This window comes from Varroa jacobsoni, unplaced genomic scaffold (assembly GCF_002532875.2).
Source record: "Varroa jacobsoni isolate VJ856 unplaced genomic scaffold, vjacob_1.0 scaffold_1388, whole genome shotgun sequence".
Taxonomy (NCBI): Eukaryota; Metazoa; Arthropoda; class Arachnida; order Mesostigmata; family Varroidae; genus Varroa; species Varroa jacobsoni.
In genome coordinates this window covers 267,027-290,221 of record NW_019214290.1, presented here as the reverse complement: position 1 = coordinate 290,221, position 23,195 = coordinate 267,027, and the positions used below count along the sequence as shown (strand labels likewise).

Here is a 23,195-nt window from a genome sequence, read left to right as displayed (position 1 = left end):
TTTTGAAAACATGCAAGTAACGAAATGAAAGTATGTTGATAACCTTCTATATATTTGGAATTTGAAGAATCGTAGAAGCTCACAGTTGTGATCCGACACGAATAAATTTCCGCTACTAAACAGTTAGATTAAACATTGTTAAATCTGATATTGATCCATATTGTCAACGCCCAATACAAAGCTTTTGAATACTAACGCAGGCCAGCAAAGCTTTCAATAAAAATTTGAATATTCACCAATGTATATATATACATTGGTGGAAATTATATATTAAGCGTACAATCTAATCCGTTAAAGTTATAAACTAACCTTCGAACTAGAATTTTCATGATGTGTTAGAAGTACTTTTCATACTTTTGTCTTACTACTATAGCAGCCTCTGGACAGCCATATACATCTACCACTTGCGTTCCCTTTTATCTATTATGTAGTTTGTCTATATCTATCACTTCTAAAAGTAAATCGATAGTGGGATATGCTCGCTCTATAATCAGATCCGGAAAATAGCGGGCTGAAGCCAATGCTAGATGTTCCTTTATTCAATATGGGGAGCAATTAAGGCATGACAATAAGGTCTAACATTGTCATCAAGTAGGCTGCATACTTGCGATTGCCTTGCTAATGATCCACGAATCCCTTGAGGAACTAGAGATAACAAGCTGTATGCATTATTTCACGTTCGGCAAGTACCTCGTAGTACCAGATGTTTTCCATGTCAGCTGAAAGTATTACTAACACCGTATGTTCCGATACCCAGTAGACATCGTCACCAAACTCCATTTCTCACCAAAGCAACGCCGTTTGCTCTCTTGGTTTCGCTGCGGCTGGAGGTAATGGTGAAAACCGTGCCTCGTCTATGGCACCCGTGTGCGGGTTTTTTTATTGACTATAGTTCTGCAAATTGTACGTAGAATACACTACACACTTCCCAACTGGTTGGAATCGATTCATGAGGATCTGTTTTTAGTCAGTTTTCGCTTTTTCAGCATTTGGATTATAATTATCTTTTAAAAATAATTTTCATCAAATTAGATTAATACTTCAAACAGCGACATCGGATTACCTTCCCGCTGGTCTAATCTTCGACCCTCTAATCTTCGTTCTTGAAATGCCTGCATCTTTCACGTAGGGTGCTTTTGCTTAAGGAATACTTGCCTATAGACTTTCCCAGTTTCAATTAATTTTCGCAGTGCTGTGGCCAAAAAACAAACACTCAACCAATGAGCGTTGGTTTTCAAGAGTGAAAGACGTTTTTACTTCTCAACTAATTTCTTCTTTAGTAAGTTAAATCTGTTTTCGCTCACAAACCTCTTGAAGATTGGAATATTTACCAGCCGAATTTCATCTGCTGGCTACGCGTAGCTTAAAAGTTATTCAATGCCGAAGTCCGCTGGATTCACTTGTAATAGCCTAACATACATGTATATAGATATATATGTACACCTGATGGAAGTTATTCTTCAGAATCGAATGACATGTGTTTTCCGCCTAGGTGATGACAAACACAAGCGTGAAAGAGGTTCGGACTAAATATTGACAGGTAGTACAAAAAACAACAAATACAATAGTAATATTATGAAGGCATTATACATCTTACTTATACTGTAAGCATAAATAGGGATCGACATAGTACTATTCAGTAAAATCGCACAATACGGTTCGTATTCTTTTTACTCGCTACAATATTTATTAGTATACTAATAATTGAAATACCTTGAAGCCGGAACTAAAAAATGTGCCACAGCTGAAAAGATAAATACGTCGCTAAGGATCTCGTTGCTCCCATATCTGCTTAACAAACAGACTAATTGACGAACATTTTTTATCCGCGGTGATGCGTAATTTCCTGTAATTCGCTGTCGAAAGCAATGCCCAGACTGTGGCATACTCTCGTATACCGCCTGAAAGTGTCAGTATTGGTATCGCGAGTATACGCATGTACGAGCCTGTAAAACTTAGAAAATGAAACTTTGACAAAGTTCTCCCTATTCCACGTCATCACTATCCTAATCGTCTACACGCGACGCGCTCTCACGATTGAAGAGCAACGACCTCCTGTTGAATTATTTAGGTGGATTGTTTGATTCTCTAACTCCATCGCCCACTAAACCGCGCACGTCGTTTTGGCTGTATATAGCGCTAGTAATATGTCGTAATATAACTTAAGAATAATTACGGGTGAACAGTTTACCGACATGCTTAAGCATGAAGACCCTTTGACTCAAAAATCTGCCCGATATTATCAAAACGTCCACTAGATCTTTGCAGGTCAGCTTAAGACGTATTTCTCCATGATTCTAACATATTCATTATCCATTCAACCCTTTCTCGGTATCTAGTATTTACTTAGCGAGTTGAACCTCAATGGTTATCTTTGGACCTCATGGAATCGTCTCTAAAATCTAAAAAAATCCAAACAGTCTGTACACAGACCGACAAAAAGTAGGTCGCGTTGTCAAACGGAATATGGTTTCGGTCGGTACACCATAGAATAAGAAAGCTCAAATGTAGAGTGGTTAAGTACGATGATATTTATATAATAGCGTAGCAGAACATGACTAAATAGTAAGTTAATCTTTTCGATTATCGTTTTAATTTATAATTTTACCCTGGTAAAACAAGCTACTGCTTCTCGTAAGGTGTACAGTTTGACTCATCTCTGTAACATCGAGCAACCCGCCGTAGACAACGGATGCACTCTGTGTATACATACGTACAAAGAGAGCATACTGGACTTGCCAGACACAAGTCGCATAGCTATTACTGTTGGCGGTTCCACTCGTCACACTCATCGCGCATTCGTAGATTTCATAGCTAATTCGAATACCGGACAACCACAAAAGTTGGAAAGAAACCTCATTGGAAGCGAGGTTGGAGCAGAAGCCAGCATGTTGTCTGTGGGTACTCACAACTAGATATCCTTATTCACATACTATGTATCTATGCAAGCCGAGTATTAACAGCACACATGTCAACTGCAATATAACCCGTAAAAGCAGGCTATCCCGATTTCCTTGTTAAGTTCGGCTGTCTCTTTAAACGACACAGGTAATCTCGTTAAGACGAATCTCTATGAGGTACCCATTAGCGAGTCAGTAGTGTCCGCTCAATACCTTGTTTTAGCGATGTTACTGGATGCTTCCTGAATGGGCAGGCATTGTTGTTGGCGTTCGCAGTTCAACCACCATAACTCGATGGTCGCCTACGGAAGCAGTTACGAAAGCGACGCTCGTGCAATGGATCCGATTCAGTGACTTTTGGATGATAAGTATACATTTCATTCACTAGTACAGAAAACGTACTAATACGCACTCTCCCTCTTGTTGTGCTATCGTCCACGGCAAGACCGTCTCTCGTTTCCTCCTTACATTATGGCTAGATAGATAATAGGAGCTTGTACCACGGATAAACAAGTAAAACTAAATCAGAATAAAGGTGAATACATAGAGGTGATTGCTGGGTAATATGTGGTAGAAAAACGGCGAAAGCCAAAAACTATATATGTTGAATTTCTGACTTAGAGTCATATAGAAACTTAAAAATGATAAAACAAAAAATCCGCTTTCCGTATGGTGGCACTTTAGTAAAGTACCTACAAAAAATCAAATATACCCACATATTTGTGCAAAAAGTAGTGTATAAAGACTTTTTATATTTATTTAATTAGGCGTACATCTGTTCTGTTCTTACTTGAGACACCGTGTTGAAGAGATGTGTTGGACAAACAAAGTTAAACACCACATAAAACCCACCAAAACCCAGTGTCTTATTGGTAGGCTGCTGCATCTAAATAGGTCACCGGCTGATCAGAGGAATTTATTTAACAATCCGCCATTGAACAGTAATGATCATAATAGAGCTGATCACTACTCTATCTCTATACGAACAACACAGTATAGCGAAAGTTGGTCGAGCAGTTTATGGGAAAAAAACGCCTTTTGTTTGTAGTCCAACATCATAATACAGATAAGAAGCTGATCATCACTTATGATTTCATCGCAATAGCAATATTCATCAGTCTGTCGGCCTATTTCGGTCTGTGTTTACCAACCGCCTTTGCCTTTCTTTCCACCGATCTTTTTTTTCTTCTGCTGCGCCTTAGGCCGCTGTTGTCTTGGCCCGACCCCAGGCGATGGCTGCGCTGACTGCTGAACAGCAGCAGTGGGCCTACTGCTTGCATCCAACTCGGCTACGTTACCGACAGCGCCTTGAGATCCCTTTCCAATCGCTGCTTCCCTCGCCCTTCGGCCGCGCTTCTTAAAGGTTGAACGTTCCCATCTTGGTAGCCAGCGTTCGGGATCAGGAACGATATTCGGATCGTAATTCTTTGGCAGTTTGGTTTTTTTCTTCTTTTTAGCAGGGACCTTCCTTCGGTCACCAGCACCCGGTATGGCAGCTGTTCCCGTTGCGGTCTGGTTGTCAGGCGGCGATCGCGCGGAAGGCGAGCCGACGACACGCTTTACGTGACGTGTTCCCATCACCCAATTAGTCGCCTCTAGGGAAGCGACATCTACCTGAGTCACAATTTCGTCCACGGCTGGAAGGTCTTTGGCGACTCTGGAATTTCGAGAAAACGATAATTTTATCATTTAGCAGTATCGCCAGCTTATATGTACGGAAATTCTCTATATTAGCTTCTATATCACGGCTTAAATATTCTGCTAATTATATCTTTTAGTCCTTGAATAATATTACTCACTCTCGAGCTTTTGCAGGATCGAAAGTGGCGTACGCAGCTACGAGCTGCGCTAAAAGTTTCGCATTGTGAGGATCTACTTTTCGTTGTTCTTGAAGAAGAGCAGCGGCTTCTTGTTGTTTTCCAAGACGAAGGAAGTACTGCGCCGATTTACGGATCAGTGACTGAAGCAGTTCCGATGAAGGATTTCTTTTTTTATGGAACGCTATGGCCCTCTTGAAGATCTGATAATAATCAACAGCGAAACAGGACAAATCGAAATTCAATTTAATTTCGGCTTTGTTGTACATAATAAAAAATTACTTTTAAGTCTATTGCTTATAATTAACCATTATAAAAACATACTTTAATAAATAACAATAAGGAAATTACTTTCCTTGTGTTGTACCATAATAGAAAATCACATACAACTTTTGTAAAGAACTTCGTCATTAAATATCAGTGAAAGTAACGTACCTCAACTCCTATTAAAAATGTTACACTAAAACGCAGTTTGACCACGTATATGCTTAACGCTTTGTATTTTCGTTCAAAAATCGTTACATATTGGTAGCCCTTGTCGCGTAATTGAATTTATACATTATTAAATGTTAATGATACTTCCTTTGATGCTTTAGCTCATTTCAAGTGTCAACGTAAGCAAACACACGTGCAATCATATATTAGTTTCTCGACTGGGATGAATCGCGGTGCTTACAGCAAAATATATTTGGTCATACTGAGCTTCACCTGAGCTGCCTGTTCATCGTTGTTGAGGCTCCTGCAGAGAGAAATAAGAACCCCAAGTATTCCAGCAGTGTAACTAGCATCGCCTAGGCTCTCCAACACTTGCATTGCCTTGTCCAGTTGTTTGTTTGAAAAATAGATCTGTGCACAGGCCAAGCTCGTGGCAAGACTCTGCGAGGGGTGGGCGGTACCGAACTCCGATAGAACCTACCAAATATATGAACCGAGGACAAAAATGTAGTAATAGTTTTCTACTAATTAGGTGTCTTAACGAAAAAAAAAAACAAATAAAGCAATAAGAATGTTTGTAAATTAGAAACGATTTGCACATTGGCAATAGTATTGAAACAACCTGCGAGTGAGCTAATGAAATGCAGGAGAAAGCAAACACTTCGAGACCATATTTGTTTGTTCAGGAAATATATATATGTATAAATGATGAAATAATGGTTTCAGTCTCTACCTGACACGCCTTAGCATTTTGCCGATCCCTAACGAACAATGCAGCCTTAAGCAGAACTATGCCAGGTTGATCCGGTTCAGAGAGCGCTTCCAGCTGACGCATAAGACGCCAACACAGCTCAGATGATGAATGCCCATAATAGTTTAACTGCAAAATATTATCATTATTAAATTCACTGAATCAACTTCTATCAACCGTCTATTTTAGTTACCTTAAAATGCAGCTCGATCACATATATCAGCTCAATACTTTATAATTTTGTCCAAAAATTGTTACATATTGATAACATTGGTTGCGTAATGAAATCCACACATTATTGAACATCATTGGATCATGCGTTAGTATAAATTAAGAGGTATTGTTTATTATCTCCATTAATATAGCGTACACACAGTTTCGACGAACCTGTGTAAAACGCGTGGCTTTCTACAAGCACACATCAGATACATGTGCGTATTAGTGGGTCAACATACCAGCACATTATTGAGGGCGATGCTCTTCTTCTGACGCGACGTTAGCTTTGCGTCAACTCTTTCGGCAATACATGCTTTGACCTTCTTTTTCGAATCGAATATATTTTGCTCCCTATTAAGCGAGATAATATTGTTCGAGGCAACGGCAACAACGGCCACATCAGACGGCTTGTTACGCAACACCTACAGGAACAATATAAACAAAAGCAGGTTGGAATTGTTATATAGTTTTTTCGAGCTCTTCATACTAAGACAGATACTTAACCAGTTTGCAATTTTTAGAAATATTTTTTTAGTATGCGAGAATTTTTTCCTTTTGTCAGGGGGAATGGTTAGAAGTTATTTCAGTTCTGGTCTAGAGGATATCGCAACATTAAATACACAAAAAATATTCATAACAAAGCTGAATTTTCACCTGATTGTAATATTTGGATGCAGCTTCGGGAATTCCCATCTTCTGATTCACATATCCAATCTGTGCCAAAACGATTGATACTTCGTCATTAATTTCCTCCTCATTGGATCCTTCTTCAGTCAAGGTTTCACGACACATATCTGTAAAGACATACAATAACGACGTGTAATAATATCTCTAGAGTATATATACCTATATATCGAAAAAGTATTGAGAGTGTTAAGCTAAATTGTAAGTTTTACAATAATATGACTGAACGATTGTTTTTTTTAATCTATTGTTTCTGGGTAAAAAATTGCAGCAAGTGCATCCCGTTTTAACTAAACTAAAGTCTTGCAGAGACCGGAACAGATCGTAGTTCGACTGTGTACGATCCGCGCTTTACGACGCATGCTTTAAAATTTCTTATCCAAGTTCTCTCAATTTTTGCCGAGTACCTCAAGATGTATGTGGTCTAGATATTGTCCGGGTGAAAGACACTAAACTTTTTGTTCACTAGTTCCGATAGATTTTTTCCAGTGAATTACTGTTTGTTAGAATTTGTAAACCGTAGGTCTGAACGAAGGCATTTTAACAGTTTTGTTACGGCTCTCAAGTGTCTTTGAATCTCAGCGTTAAGGTAACACGAACACCAACCTGACGTGACTTATATGATCTGAGATATCTGGCGCTAAAGCCATCTAGCTAGAAACAACTGTCACAAAAAACATTGCTGCAGTCTTTTCGCAGCTTCGGTGCATGTTATATCGATCGCTTATTTTGCAATAGGGCGTCTCTAAACTTCTACGTCATGCCAATGACACTATGTTTTCTTCGATTAACCTCATACCTTCAGATTTTTTTAGCAGCATCAACGCTTTCTGGTATTCTCCTTGAGCAGTAAGCGTCGTTGCCTTATTGTACATCAGTTCGTATGTTTCTTCATTAAGAATTGTATCACCTTTATCCGGTCTAACGCCTTCTTCGAACGTGAGCGCAGCTACACAAGCGGCCAGATTCGTTTGCCGCTCTTCGTCATAGTCATCACCTGAATTCTTCACGAGATCTCTACAGACAAAAAAACAAATATGTTAGCAGCCGAAATACCACTTTAGGTAGTAGGTAACCAATATTCCGTTGGAAAAAGAAACCTTGCTACTTATCATTCAGTCAAATAAAACTTTTAGCGGAACTATGGAATATGCTTGTGGTTAGACAAATATAATTGAGTAAAGCCAAATTCAGAAGTCAGATAATAGTAGAAAAGAACAGAACACCATATTTTACGATTACTCTATGGGAAACCTTTGCTTTGCTGCTAACGAGTGGGTAGGCTCTTTTGTCACGTCTCTTCAAAAATATGTTTCGTTTAAGCGAACAGTGGATCTTTCAATGCTTTTAATGAGCAAGTAGGTTAGATTATTATTTAGTCGCAAACAGTTATTTAGATTATTACACCTGTATAAGTTGTAGCTGTCGCGGTATTTTTCCAAGCGGTAAAGAATTTGCCCGCGGAGTTCCTTGGCCCGAAAGTCATCTTCAGCTGCGGGACCCAAAGCAGCTAAAGCCTCTTCCGTCCTATTCAACCGATAGAGGCAATATGCTCGTTCAAAAGAAACGTCAATAGTGAGGTTTTCCTCATTTCTGAAACGCGTGCCATGAAAATGAGGTACTTATATTGACTTTATTTAAGTTTATATTAAGTAAGTTTAAATAAATTTACTTTAGGCTGTCTTAGATACAGCGAATACAGAGGAGTTACTCCAGATTCTACTTATAATATATATGATGTTCTTCTTCGGCCAATGCCTCCAGGAACACTTTTTTATCGTATTCTAATCGCATGTATCGCATCACTCGTACCATCCCTATGATGTTATTGTTCCCACAGAATTCGATAGTTGTGACGACCAGAATGTGATTTGGTCTAACATTTGATCTACTCACCTCAGAATGAAATCGAAGGCTTCCTGGAATTTCGAGAGTTGTATCAGGCAGACGAGTTTACATTGAATCGCTTTCTGATTAGTGTATCCTCCATTTGGATGGGTGAGTACTGAATGAAAACCATGTGGTAAATGTAACGGGTAAAATCAATATCACTGCAAAATAGGGTACTGTTTTTTTTAATTCAGTCCTACCCATTGTGTAATACATGTCTCTGGCGGGGCTTGAAGTATCGATCCCGATTTTTTTGGACCAACGGCTTAGCCAACTTGTATCATTGTAAAATATCAACAGATTTAAAGATAATTCACGCGGATAACGCTCTCCACAATGGAACTTATAGATGTATGTCTTTATGTAATGCTAAAGCCCGATATCAAACAGGTGTTTGCAAAAACAGCATGGTGTGCAATAACTATCACAGAGATAATGGTCTATTTTACATTCTCGTCTGTTCACGAACGAAAGCCAAGTTCAATCCGACTAATTCTATCATAACGGAAGTGCTGACTCATGAATTAAAGGTAGTTAGCTTTTCGTCTCATTAGATAGAACTGTATGTTTACCAACTTCGGATCAAGATTACATTTATAACATGCATTCCGCTTTCGGCCCTGCTCATTATAAAATAATAATAATACTTTTCCTTAGTTAGGTTTAGAATTGGGCCCAAACGTCAACCTCAGTACTATGATATAATCTACCCATGATATAATCACCCTCACAATAATCCGTTTTGTATCGTATGCTTCCTTCATGATCGTCCTGTAGACGGCATATGCTTGCAAATAAAAACTATCGAACTGGCAGTTGACAAATGGCATGCACTTACTCTTGTTGGCAATTTTCTGAGCTTTCTCAAGTTCACTATTCTGAATATGCCTGTGCAGCTCTTGGAAGAGAGGCGTCAGAGGGTTACATTTTGGAGATGCCATTCCCGCTATGTTAGAAAAAAAGGTTTTCTCTACCAATAGTTTATTTATTATGCCTCGTAGTGGCGCATAATCGTTACTGAATGGAACAACAACACGGCACCGTTACCACAAGAACACAATATCAACAACCACGCTGGCACCACCTCGACAGTGAATACGGAAGACACAGCAGGCAATCGACTTAAGGGCTGAACAAAGTAAATAGTCAGTGTTGATAGGGGGCGCTGTAGACGCAGTTGTGAGCGGGCAGTTCAAAATAACAGTTTTTAATAATGAAAGAGATGAAAAGAAATAATGACAGAAGTCTGCACAGTTATAAATGCCGAAACAGCTAGAGTTAGGGCAGCTCGCTAGTAAAGGCAATTAATTCACTTTAAGAGTAGCTGACACAAAATGGTTGCAGATGCCACTTTTCTGCGAAAAATGCATTCATATTTACTAGCTTGACTTGAATAGTCCGGCTTTTGCTAAGAATTTAATAGACAGTAGTATAATAATTTCTACCAGCACCTTCGATATCGTTATTTGATGCACAAACGTGTTGGTAAAATCCAGAACACATGCCACACCCATTAAAAAAAAAAAAAGCTTTCGTTTACGTTCGTTTGAGACGTGTCATTGCGACTTTCCCATATACAAGGAAAATTGTAAAAACAATGGAAACTCTTTGTTTTGACAGCCTTTTTTTATATATGTGTAACGGCTTTTCCTATGTGCAACGGTTTATTACCTAAATCATATTTTTGGTTTGTATGTAGGATGGGCCGGTCCTGGAAGTAGTGCTATACCAGGCCAACCCGCGGTCGAGGTGGAGCAAGCCCCGAGCACTCGACCCTGTTCCAAAAAATAGTTTAATATCTTGAGGGACAATGTCCCCCGTATCAGATATTAAGCTGATAAGAACAGATACTACACTTTGATCTTAGCCAAAAGGCCGAGAAGCGATACCGACCTCACTTCGTTTGTGTGCCCAGTCATAGCGAAAATTTTGCACTGGCAGGGACTCAAAGTCGCCAAAGCATTCAATTTTGTCACCCTAGCTTCGGTAGAACCAATTTAAAAAGTTTGGTACAGTCAAAGACCCCGTATGTCCTGTATGTCTGTAACTAGAAATCATCCCAAATAATCAGATAAAGGCGCCGCTTAGCATTTTAAACGCACTTTTCATTAGATCCGAAGCTACTCGCGAATGGAACATCTTTGTCCTGCTAGTATGTATCGTACTGGGAAGCAGACGTCTGATAGAATGGCGATGAACGATGATACTAGATGTAAAACCTGAAACGCATAGTACGTATCATTAGGACTACACATTGTTAGTATAATACCAACGGAAAATTGTTGGGTACTTCAATTCCTTGCTCTAATTATGCAATTATCACAATATGCAAGGAACAAGCTGAAAACTGGGCAGTTTTCTAACTGATAATTACGATAAGAATAGTTAAGTAAATTTTAGCATGGTCCGTGTCTCCTATTTTATTTTTAGTATTGATTACTCATGATTGTTAGAGGTTCTGAAATAAACGGCCTTTTTGTTAGTAGTTAACATGAGTCGACAAATCACAGTCAGTTTCGTTAATCGACTCGGGTTTTTTGCGTGTTGAATAATTAAAAACCGGCCGCGGTATCTAAAGTGAGTGCTTTTTTTCATGAAACATATTGAACAATCATGCACAGTGATTTTTCTATACGTTTTAGTTGCTTATGTATTTCTTGTATGTAACGTGCCTTAATTGGCTTTTTACAAGAAGGTAGTTCAGCTAGATGAAAATTTGTTATATCCTGTCTTCGCGCAAAGATACAAAAAAACGTGCTTATAGTTAGTTATATATCACTTATGGATTAATTTTGGAAAAGTAACTAAAAAATTCGTGTATGTGTTGCAAAAGTATATGTCTGTGTGTGTGTAATGCAGTGGCAAGACTGGTTCATAAGGTAAAATGGCGGAATGTAGCTATTTATCGGCTCCTTAGCACAAAAGGCGGGTTTTTAAGTAACAATAAATGTCTCTGAGAATCTGATTGGGATTAAGAATTAGCACAGGAAATGAAGTGGATGCTTCTAAATCCAGAAACTATGCGAACATATGGGTAATAAATGGCAGCACACGCTATTGCTGATTCTTATTGAGAAAAGTACCGAAACTCGTAAGTACATTACAAACCGCAAGTAGGTGTTTAGTATTGATCCTGACGTGGAGTGCCAGACTAACGCAAGTGGCCAACTGAAACCCACAGTTTTAAGTAACGGGCCGCAACGTGTGTAACGCAATTATAAATACGACGCGCTGTTTGAAAATTTCGAGACAGTAACGACATGAGAAATAAATTGTTTAATAAGTTATTAACTAAAATACATTTACAGAGCTTCCACGTGGAACAACCGCTACACTTTTACAGTATCTGAGTGTTCAGTAAATATTTTTGGGATTTGATAATGAGGGGGTTGCGCGAACGCAGACCCCCACTACCAAAAATTACATGCCCCATCTTTCCCAGTTTGGGAGAGTGGCAGGTCTCAGCCCTTCCGAAGTGCAATGGAAAGGCCTCCTCCTGGGGTCTCCGCCTTCCTGATCACGGAGGGCCCGGCACCAGGTAAGTATGATTTGTCGATTACAAGCACTGACTTTGTTAGGAACCCAGCGTCACCCATGGCTTGGGTGTCGAGCAATGATCTCTGCAAAATTCGTATTCGTAAAACGGAACTGTATGAATAAAAATCCACCGAGTAACGGAGAAATTGTAAGAAATTTGGTTTTATAACACCACTTATTTTCGAAGTACTATTGCAGTTTTACAAAGCTTGAGAAAAAAAGTATTATTTTTTCTGCAACAAGCTCTGTCACGGTTCTAGCAGACAACGCGCTTTCGATCTATTTGTAGTCGTTGTTCGTTCTCTGGTATACACATATCGGTTAGGGCGGGCTTTAGCAGAATGCATTCGGGTGCACGAACCCAAAGGACAAAGCAGGACTTGCTGTGAGCTTGCTTTATCTCTGATGAGGTATTGACGTTTCTTATGGTGCTTTGCTAATAATTAAGTCTGAACGAATAAGGCTAATGCTCATAATTGCACTTATGTCAAACTTTGTAAAGCTTCTCCCAGGTTTTTGACATAGTTTTATCGTAATTGTTGCGCTAGCTATTACGACTGAATTTTGGTAGAATTGACACAAATTAATCGACCCATAACTGATGTGATAGATAGGAAAAGTCTCCATTATACGGCTAGTATGGAATTAGACCTTGCGCGTATGTCCATGGCATCGTTTGTCAAATTAATATATCGCTATTCTATAGGCCTAGTGTATATTTTATTATAAATCTGCAGAATTTGTTTTTAAGCAAAGAAAGTGTCATAAATCTTTTTTTGATTGATTTGAATTTTAGTTTGGTAGTAAATAAAGGAAGTGCTAGCCCAACTCTACACTTAGCACTTTCGTAGATGTTAGGCTAGAACATAGATTTAACGGGGATGCTACCATCACCGAATGGCGCGACAAGAACGTTTCACATACTGAATAGTGTGGTAATTCTGCTATTGCCGAATAGGACGGCAAAAAGGTTTTTGTCGTAAAGAAAAATATAATTATGCCTGATTGAACTGTAGAGACATAAATAGATTCGTACAAGACAAGTTAGGCAAGCTTGTGGGTTGATCAACCTGTGGCCACGGAGCAGATAGGAAGTTAGTTAGTTCATTGCACGATGAAAGAGCTGTCATCAATAATACACGATAATAATTTAAGGCGGGCTCTGCCAATTTTTAAGAAAGAGCCAACCATACCTAGAACAGTGGCTGGAGCCTTAAGTTGGCCATGGAAAAGGTCTATATTAAAGCTCTGTCAAGAAAGGACGCCATACTGCGGCAAGAAAATCCATTGCAACATTGTGTTGATAGAATAGGTTTCTCAGAAAGTCGGAATAAAGAAGCAGAATCTTATAAAATCCAACCTAAAACTTTAAGGACTGAAACAGTTATAAGCATACATTTTAGATTGAATATATGGACGATATTAGTGGGTTATTCAGAATGAGGCCTTTCGTTACCTGTAGCACCAATTTCATAGGCAGTGCTCAGGAAAAAATTGAATTAACAGGCGACAAAAGAAAACTCAACATTTGAGTCACCTGGGACAAATGTCAAGTATAGATACGTCACCCAATAGTTTGAAATTTCTGCAAATAAAGCAGAGAGAGTCTTAGTCAAAATGCATCATGCAATATGTTATTCTTAAGACATCTGAATCCCGAAGAAAATTCTCATTTCAAGTAAAGTTTGTCATCTATGATCTGTTTTTACCTAGCTATGAACTTAACGAATGAGGACAAACTTTACGAGGGGATACTTTGAACTTGTAAACAAATGTGGTGGACAAACAGGAATGAACCAAAATATGTAACATTGCTTTTAAAATATGATCCAAGTTTACTGTTAAGATAAAAAAACAATGTAAAGTAAGAGATATAACTAAACAAGCTGAAAAGCTTATTAAGATTCAAGCGCAATAACTTAAAGAGATTTAATTATCTCTTTTTTTTTTTTAAAGAGAGTTCCCTTTTTGCGAAAAGGAAAAAAACGTTTTTCCCTTTTGCAAAAAGCGAAGAAGACGAACTGAAGTAAGGTGAAGTATAAATTGTTTCATTGATTTGTTCAGCAGATTATACTCGAGGGTTACTTTACCTAATCTTCAGGATGCAAAATCCTAGAAGAAATTGACTTTTTGTTCTATAAACTTATTGGATTGATTCGCAATTTATTGCTCCCTTCTTTAGCTGAAACTCTAATCCGTTTGAAAACAGGTATAAAACAAACAATTTATTCGACATCTTCAGTTTGAATTAAAACAGTCAATTTTCGCCTACAGCTTCTTAAACTCTAGCGCTTTCTGTATCAACACATTTACGGAGCTTTGTATTGTATCCGACCAATTAAATCGCCGGTTCCGTTGAATAGTTGATTTGACCGTCAATAATGAGTGGTGCTTACACTAAATATTTAAATCAAATACCCTTCTGCACAGAAAACTTTTATTATGTCTTCACTGAAACAGATACTCCATGCTTTATAGATTCGAGCTGCTTCCGGCGTACGGGTTATTTGTGTAACTGGGATTCAGCGGGTGTCCAAGATATCCGCCAAAGCTGCCATGTTTGGATTAACCTTGCGCATTCTTAGCGCCAGTTTCACGCGTGGGTCACCTCGCCAATCACTGGCAGTGAAAGAAGAATCTATTTAATTGCAAAAATGGCATTTGCTCTGAGATATGCTTTACGCAGTGTGACGGCGATTGCAAGCCAGACGTCTCAGTTATGTGCCGCACGCTCCGCGCTTCTTGCATCGCGTATGGGCGTCGTTCAGGTAAATAAAGTGTTGTTTTGATTGAGATCTACTACATCAAGTTTAACATTGTAGCAGGCAGATAATATCTTCACCTATCTTATCAACAGAATAATCTTTCGCACAAGAATCGCTTAGAAGTCTTTACGGTAGAATCCCAATTCATGCTTGTTTTATAACTGGTATTGCGTGCATTTGCCGATTTACAAAAGAATATTTGCGAGCTGCCAAAGTAAAATAATTTTGCCTTAATGGTTTGCATTTGAATAAATCAGTAAGCTGCCGTGTTTTTTGTGTTCGATGCATGATAGAAAAAGACAAATAGTGTGTAAGCACCTAGAATCTAAAAATTATTTTTTTAAATAAATAACTGCATACATGATGCAGTCATACAGATTATTAATTCGACCCAGCAGTACATAAATTGTGCCTACGTCCATATTTGAACCTAGAACAAGTTCAGCAGGAAAACATGTCATTCACTAAACTGTTACGGGAACGTAATTGTGTACTCAGTGTGGGCAGTCGCGTCTTAGTCCATGACGTCATGGTCGATCCTATTCATTGGCAGTTGACACATCCGGCTATAGAACAACATATATCGAGATCTGAAGATTTGCGTCGGTCTTGTGATTACTGCTCAAGAGCTATCGATTTATAAGATTATAATATATATTATACAAACCTAGCAAAAAGCGATTCATATATAACTCAATTTATGTGTCCTTTTATATACAGGGATCTTCTCTGGATAGAGTAATACAAATATTTTTATCTTACTGTGAGCTGAGGAATTCCGTGGTCCAAGTGTTTTAACTTAGCGTACCCTACTGCTTGATCTTAACGCGGCTTGATAGTATTAAGTTGGAATCTCCGTCAACACAATGTTTCTAACGATTTGACCAAATCTTATTTACCGCTGGTATTAGTTATGAACTCGATATATGTTCATAGCGGAACGTATATTCAAACAAACGGCTAAACAGTCTAAAACATTAGAAAACGTACAATGTTTTATGCAAAGAGTGATGTATGGATTGTCGGCAATCGGGCTCACATAAAAGGGTATGCGAGCTTGGCCAACTAAGTCCAAAGACTAAGTACGGAATATCTGAGGCTGCGTCGTCTCACATGGAAGCAGTCTTCGTTCCTTCCTGAACATGTTTTGTCATTTAGACTTTACCTGCTGGTTCTTTCATCAATACTTCACTTTCAGTGTGATTTGGAATCTTCATCTTTTAATTTTTTGATCTAATGAATTGTTAAATGTTTTGTATGATGAGATTATAAAAACATATAATTATTAAATATACTGTAGCATAGCCATAACGAAATGTGTATATGTGCTGAAGCTGACATTATTCTGTTAGAGCCTAAAATGAAACTAGCTAGTGTTTTTTCTATTCATTTAGGTGACACAACACGCACCGGATTTCAAGGCAAAGGCGGTCGTAAACGGGCAGTTTAAGGACGTCCAGTTATCGGATTACAGCGGGAAGTACCTAGTACTGTTCTTCTACCCACTAGATTTTACCTTCGTTTGCCCTACGGAGATTATTGCGTATTCGGACCGCGCAAATGAATTCCGCCAAATCGGTGCCGAACTTGTAGCCATTTCAATCGACTCGCATTTCTCACATCTGGCATGGATTAACACACCTCGCAAACAGGGTGGCCTTGGGGGAATAAACATTCCGCTTGTTGCCGATGTAAACAAGAAAATTGCTGCTGCTTATGGGGTACTTTTGGAAGAGGCGGGCATCGCCTTGCGAGGTCTGTTTATTATTGATCCGAAGGGTGTCATCCGACAAATTACGATCAATGATTTCCCAGTCGGACGGTCGGTTGACGAGACTTTGCGTCTCATCAAAGCGTTTCAGTTTGTTGAAAAACATGGAGAAGTATGCCCCGCTGGATGGCAGCCTGATTCCCCTACGATCAAACCTGATCCGCAACAGAGCCAGGAGTATTTCAACAAGGTTAATTAGATTACGGTGGACCTGGAATGATTTTTCATTGAGTAAACCGCGATTTCGTCCCGTAGGAGATCAACGGGTTTTCTAGAGGAAAGGAAATGGCCGTGCAATTCCTGTGAGATACAATTTTTTTTTTTGGAATCACCTGATCCTACGATGCCCATTCTCGTAACGGAATTACCTGTATCATCTTGAACGTGAAACTATGGTTTAAAATGGGCTATCCAAAAACACCTTTTTGAACAGAAGCAGATAATCAGAAAAGTCCAATTATGAATGATCCGAGATAATTATATTGGGTTATTTGTTGTGAATTCAAGCCACGAGTATGAGCTCAAAAGCGGGCAACTAAAGCCATATTTAATTAAATGTATTAGCCTAACTGGTTAACAACTATTTGAATGAGACCACGATGCCACTAAAGGATACTATTCCCTGTGAGTTATTATGACTGGGCAAGTTAGATAACGCATTACACATACTGTTCTCAACGTATAGCTTGAACCCACACGCTGTTGAATTTTATTAAGAACATGTTACTATGTATTCATATAAACTAATTGCGGTAATAAATTACAAAGATTGTTAGGTACGAATATGAAGACCAAATAAATGATTTAGTTCTTATATGATTGTCATTTTGCTTTTCTTTTTTATACTAAATTAATTAATTCAGTAGACTTGCAAGTAATGTAGCCGTTCAGTGCCTGCGTAATTGAAGTGTTCTATACTTCAAAGAGATATATTACTTTGTTAGACCGGTGACCTCAGTGTTTTCCGAGCATTACGCGTTCAGCCCTTAGTATCATGCCAACTATGCGTCAACGCGATGTCACGATGTTTTAGTTAAACAACACCGTATGGCATTTTGCCCATTGAAATAAGATTATCGATTGGTATCTTCGTTTGTAAGGGTAAAATTACTTATTTTTAGCAGGTTTTATTCACCGCACAGGTCTTTTTACTAGACTTACACAACTCACTAAATTCGATTAACTTATAATACTTGCAATTATGCGAAATGAAGACACAACGCTGTAAATTTCTTGCAAATAATACTCTTTTTACTTCTTATATGATTTGATTTGATGCGCACCTTATATTTAGATTAATCTGGGCCTTTGCCCTTAAGTGACATGGTGCCCTTGGTAACAATGGAAATCCGCCCTAAAGCTCTTCACTTGATTCGAGATAACCTTGAAAAAGACATTGTTGATACCGATATCATGTACATATGTGCCGATTGATTGGAATGGCGGACTGTACCATGAGTTCCCAAATACTGAAGACTCTTGTCAATTGAGCCGACTATCGGGAAAGAGTATGGGGTTGTATGCATGTCCCACTGCACCAACTTCCGATTATGTTCTTCACCGCTAAAAAAGCAACACAACAGAGAATAACGAAAGCCACATACGTCGTTAGAAAACTTCCGATTCCTATCCGACTTTATTTTCATTCAAATCATAATACATGTCGCAATGCCAACGGCTACCTAGCCAATACATAACATACTTTTTGTCCATATCACCGCTTGCTACGGAAGTATCTTTCTCGCACTACTCATTTCAGTGTAGGCTGTGATCTATCATCATCTATTCAACTTACTCAATATGTTGAACTATTCGACTTTTATCCACTAATGGTGAAATATTTGGCTTTTTGGAAGCGTAACGATGTGCTGATTTCAAGAGGAACAAACTCGAATTAGACCACAAATATATTTGTATTTTACAAACACTGACATTCCTTCCTTCAAATCTTTTTGGTATTTTTCATGGTTATTTTTAAATGCTTCAACCTGTCTTTCAACCTGTCGGATCTTTAAGAAAATGAGTTATTAAATATCACTAAATTGATAATCAGCTCTACGATTCAGTTTTACATTAGTAGCACATACAATAGACCAGCCATAATACCAGCGATGTTTCCGACGAGCCACGCCTGCGGGAAAATCATGTGGAGAACGATAACCTCAATGACGACGATAATGATAAGTGGGACGCCCGGAATTTCTAGGAGCAGTATACTCGAACTGGCGTAAGGAAATAAAAATGAATGAATAACTTTCAGGCCGAGAAGTACGGCCGTTGGGCCCATGAAGCATTTGTACTTCATATCATATGGATAGACCCCTGCGACACTTTCGGCGTGTATTAGGACGTAGCGTACAAGGCCGATGTACAGAAGGCCGCATCCGGCCGTTAACAAAATAAGGAGTATAGCAAATGAGATCGATCCAAGCCGCCGTTCGATGCTGCTGCCAACTTTGTACAGCGTCACAAGGCTGTACGCCAGATGCCATCTGTTCAAGGAATGCAGTGCCGCTGTCACCAAAGACACGTAACGGCCTGCGTCCAAAACGAGGTACGAGTTCAGGCAGTTGTTACCTAAATAGCTATACAACCACCTAACCTCTTCTGGGAGAAGATGTTTGTAGAAGACTGCAGCTAGTACGATCATCACCAACGCTGTTAACAACGGAGGGAATTTTGGTACCTGAAAAAACGTGTATGTTCTCTCGTATCCGCTGTTATATTGGGACTGATGAGGATATTCGGAGTTCCAGCCAGGTTGACGGGTTGCGCCGCCACCGGTACGGCGGTTGTTATAGCTGCGAGCCCACTGCCGGTGAGGGTTGTAACCCGTAAAGACGCCAAATGCGTCGAAAATCGGGTGTAGCCAACCTTTGCTATAAGCAAGGCCCACAATGATGCCGGACAGGTGGCCGACAAAACTTACACCAGGCGCTATCAATGACAGCATGAGCAGTTCCAACCAAACATACATGCCTCCTGGTACGCGTACCTGGAACCCTGCAATCGTCGGGTACACATCAGGGTACACCCGATTAATGATCACCTGTAACGAAAATATGTAATATGTAATATATATATATATATATATACTCAACTAAGAAGTGTGAAATGATTGAGCTAACTATGAATGAGAAAAACTGTTGGTTAGTACAATCGATCTGCATGATGCAGGCTATGCAGAGAATACGTGGTAGACATCACAATTTGAATAAATTTAGTAAGCCGGTTGAAACTATCTTCAATGCTCGAAAAAGTACCTTAAGAGCGAAAATTACTCCTGAAAATCCGACGCTACAGCTGAACATGAACTGGGGTGTGATTAATATGGCCAACGCGTAGTAGATGGCCACAGAAAGAGCTCCGGTCAGAATACTAAATACGACGAGCATGTATGCAAAAAACGGAGCGCCCACGGCTGATTCAAGGATGATGCCCTTCCAGGCAAACGATGCCATATTGTAGTAGAGATGCATACTATCAGCGTGTTCCACCACTGAACTGAATATCCTGTAAAACTCGCGGAGCTCGATGATAGTGTAGGCCGAAATGCAACCGTCCTGGAGAGTACCCCATGGAACCTACAGCGATGAAGGTAGAGTAGAAATTGTAAGTGTTACGTAACCACATGTTATTTGCATTTACCTGGCTACGCCAATCTATAATCTTTATGTTTTGAGTGTTACGTCTAGCATCGCCATTAGGCACTCCATCAGACTGCTGGCCCCCAGTACGACACGTATTATGTCTAGGCCCAGATTTGAACCTAGACCACAATGTACCCCTCTGATTAGTTGGTAAATTCGTTACCTACTAAGCTATCATGACAACAAGGCCATCTGCAACCTAATAAGTAAGAACTGTTTGTAGTGTAAAAGTCTTCAAACATCAATCGCGGTTCTGTTCTTCCGCGTGTGAACTTTGCCATGCCACGTTTTCCATTTGAAGCCAATGCAAACTTTCAGGTTAACAGAGCGTGAAGACATTGTAAATGTATCCAATACTCGCCGTGAAAACATTCTAGTATGCCAAATGGCTAAATTAAGCTATGTTTTCAAAAAATATACTGGTATAGGTTCTCTATAGGCGGAGATAACCGTGCGATAAGAAAGAAAAATACAGCTTTACTACTGAGTAGCAATATAAATAAAATTGATTTGCAGTTACCTTTATGGCCCCTAAATAGAGTGCAATTTGAAGTCCGATCGCGCTGAGAGTCACCGGTGGGATATTCTCGATTCCGATGGTGAAAATGAGGTGTTGTATCAGAAGTATTACCCCTAGATTATCGCGACTTCGCCGCTGCATCGTGGCTGATTTATGGTATCTATAGAGAACAACATATAAGCATACCGTTTCTAATACAAATACCGATGTTCGCCATATTAATAAAGTCTACGATGATGTAAAATGGTGTTGGGAAAAACGTCTGTAACTCGAACCAAGGAGTAGGAAGCGTGAAATAACAAAAAGCACAGAGCAACGCACCTAATCAGTTAAAAAAATAGAGCGTTGCAGTGAAATTTAATAGCAAAGTGGTGTGTTTTTTTTCAATGCTACGATTCAAGTTGATCGCTGATCATTGGCAATTTTGGCTAACGATAATTCGTTTAGAATATCGGCACAGTAAAGTAGTTGCATCAAGCAAACACTAAGCACGTGCGGAGTGCAGACACTGACAAAGTGATTAATAGAATTATGTAGAGTGGTATAGTGATTTGTGGCTTTCATTTACCGAACTACATATTCTACTGAGGGTTCAACAATGATGCGATTGGCACTGAGTATACTGAGCGAAAGCATTGTGTACGTGTTAATTACCATATCGCTAACACAACTGAAAAGTTCTTAAGATACATAAAGACGGTAACCTGTACATGAAAATGTTACTGTAAATATATTTCCTATCACCCGATAGTCCAGAACCACTCCTCTCAGCCTACAAGGTACATTAATGAGTCGTTTAAGAATTCATATGAATAATAGATTTTTATTATATAGGTTTTAGATTCTATGCTTTTGTCATACTACTATAGCAATGCAAACGGCCATTGTATACTACGGTATTTTCTCCACTCGGTCATCGTGGCGCTAGCCGATTTTTGTGCACATTCACTTCAGGAAAGCATACTAAAACACATATATACATGTATCATTGATCATATCAAATTGATTATTTATGTATATTTATGTATATACTACGTAAATTATAGAAATCATTGTATTTTCCTGCACTACCGTAACGAATAATAGCCTATGATGTTCGCTTGCGATTTCTCTTCGCGATATTTTTACAAAACAACAGTCCGGCCAATGACTAGTTTCATTGGAATAGTAATAACATTTCGATTCCAATAAACATTCGGCATTCCGAATTACGGCACGAACCCGCTGTCTGATGCGCGCTCAGGTAAAATCTACGCTACAATACCACTCACTATAAACAAGGAAACTGCACATTCCAATATTGCTTTCGTAACTCACATATCTGTGTTAGCCTTCGTAGGACCACACACAAACAATACAGATATCGACTGAACAATAAATGATACAAGTCGTCACTGCAATGATTCGCCGGTCTCAGCGTACGTCTAGCACATTTGGACAGATCTGCAACGATTCTTACGTATCATTGCTGCTCGTTCTTGCTTACTCTACGTCAGCTGTAGCTGAAGGAGAGGGAGGCTCCAACTCTAACGATGAAAACAAACGACAGGGCAGCTCGTCAATCCAACTTCCCGCATTTCCTTTGAAAAAGATTCATCAAGGGAGTTGTTAGGCGGGATCCAACTACGACGGTTTTTTTTCCATTAGCACCTCTTCCCCAAACAGCGCTGTTTACCTATGAACGTTTCTATGTCCACTGCGACGTGGCTCATTTGCCACGTAGCCACGTTACCTGTTTCTTTGTGCCTACTCCCCAACGTTGAGACACATACTGCATCTAGTTGATGTGGTGAGCAAATCGTGAATTTACGCCTGTTTATACATGCATGACGGTTGACAGTCTTACGGTGAGTGCAGTCAAGAGCATTTGGGGACCGTTAACAGCACATGAGGTGAGGCGGCGCCGATTGCCAATTGCCTTTACCTAAGATTTTATCCCCAGGTAGCGACTTCCAGTCTAAGCAATGGTCCCGACACGGAATTTTAGGTTTGACAAAAATCCCACGAGGGTAATTTTTTCGGTAGTAATAGTGCGGGAGTATACCGATGACTTTCGTAAAATGAGGTTCATTCGTGTGTACTGGCATAAAATACAATAATAGGGATCCTTATTTTTCAAACAGTAACATCTTCACCGAAAGCTTTGTTGCCAGAACATCTCTGTTGAGGAGCCACCGTCGCGAACCGGAAAAGGGAAAGGGTGAATCTGTTGACAATTCGCAAAGAAAAATAGCAGACCTGCCTTTCACGAGCGGCGAG

General features: G+C 39.3%; 3 protein-coding genes and 2 non-coding genes across 9 annotated transcripts; 1 reads left to right on the top strand and 4 right to left on the bottom strand.

Moving 5' to 3' along the window:
• Positions 1-3,619: 3,619 nt before the first annotated feature.
• On the bottom strand, positions 3,620-9,811 carry Srp72 (signal recognition particle 72). Its single transcript, XM_022849129.2, has 10 exons — positions 9,532-9,811; positions 8,700-8,808; positions 8,211-8,396; positions 7,603-7,820; positions 6,774-6,913; positions 6,359-6,541; positions 5,886-6,032; positions 5,426-5,629; positions 4,700-4,920; positions 3,620-4,557 (listed from the first exon to the last, which is right to left on the bottom strand). The coding sequence occupies exons 1-10, from the start codon at positions 9,632-9,634 to the stop codon at positions 4,044-4,046; spliced, it is 2,025 nt and encodes a 674-aa protein (XP_022704864.1). The 5' UTR covers positions 9,635-9,811; the 3' UTR covers positions 3,620-4,043.
• Positions 9,812-10,388: 577 nt separating this feature from the next.
• Positions 10,389-10,580, bottom strand: LOC147752242 (U2 spliceosomal RNA). The gene has a single exon (XR_015314607.1). It is a non-coding gene; the product is annotated as a U2 spliceosomal RNA (small nuclear RNA).
• Positions 10,581-12,075: 1,495 nt separating this feature from the next.
• LOC147752241 (U1 spliceosomal RNA) lies at positions 12,076-12,239 on the bottom strand. The gene has a single exon (XR_015314606.1). It is a non-coding gene; the product is annotated as a U1 spliceosomal RNA (small nuclear RNA).
• A 2,461-nt stretch (positions 12,240-14,700) lies between these two features.
• Positions 14,701-17,591, top strand: LOC111269490 (peroxiredoxin-2). The gene is made up of 2 exons (XM_022849119.2): positions 14,701-14,998; positions 16,390-17,591. Exons 1-2 carry the CDS (start codon positions 14,885-14,887, stop codon positions 16,963-16,965), a joined length of 690 nt encoding a protein of 229 aa, XP_022704854.1. The 5' UTR covers positions 14,701-14,884; the 3' UTR covers positions 16,966-17,591.
• A 400-nt stretch (positions 17,592-17,991) lies between these two features.
• On the bottom strand, positions 17,992-22,970 carry LOC111269489 (rhomboid-related protein 4). Of its 5 annotated transcripts, none has more exons than XM_086972119.1 (5): positions 22,423-22,443; positions 20,937-21,096; positions 20,030-20,350; positions 19,369-19,815; positions 17,992-18,329 (listed from the first exon to the last, which is right to left on the bottom strand). In XM_086972119.1, the coding sequence occupies exons 2-5, from the start codon at positions 21,075-21,077 to the stop codon at positions 18,324-18,326; spliced, it is 915 nt and encodes a 304-aa protein (XP_086828245.1). In that variant the 5' UTR covers positions 21,078-21,096; positions 22,423-22,443; the 3' UTR covers positions 17,992-18,323. The 5 variants fall into 5 exon arrangements, with proteins under 5 accessions (XP_086828245.1, XP_086828244.1, XP_022704850.2 ...); XM_086972118.1 differs by lacking the exon at positions 17,992-18,329 and adding an exon at positions 22,669-22,970 and having other exon boundaries at positions 18,372-19,815; positions 22,396-22,516; XM_022849115.2 differs by lacking the exons at positions 17,992-18,329; positions 22,423-22,443 and adding an exon at positions 22,208-22,416 and having other exon boundaries at positions 18,372-19,815.
• Positions 22,971-23,195: the final 225 nt, after the last annotated feature.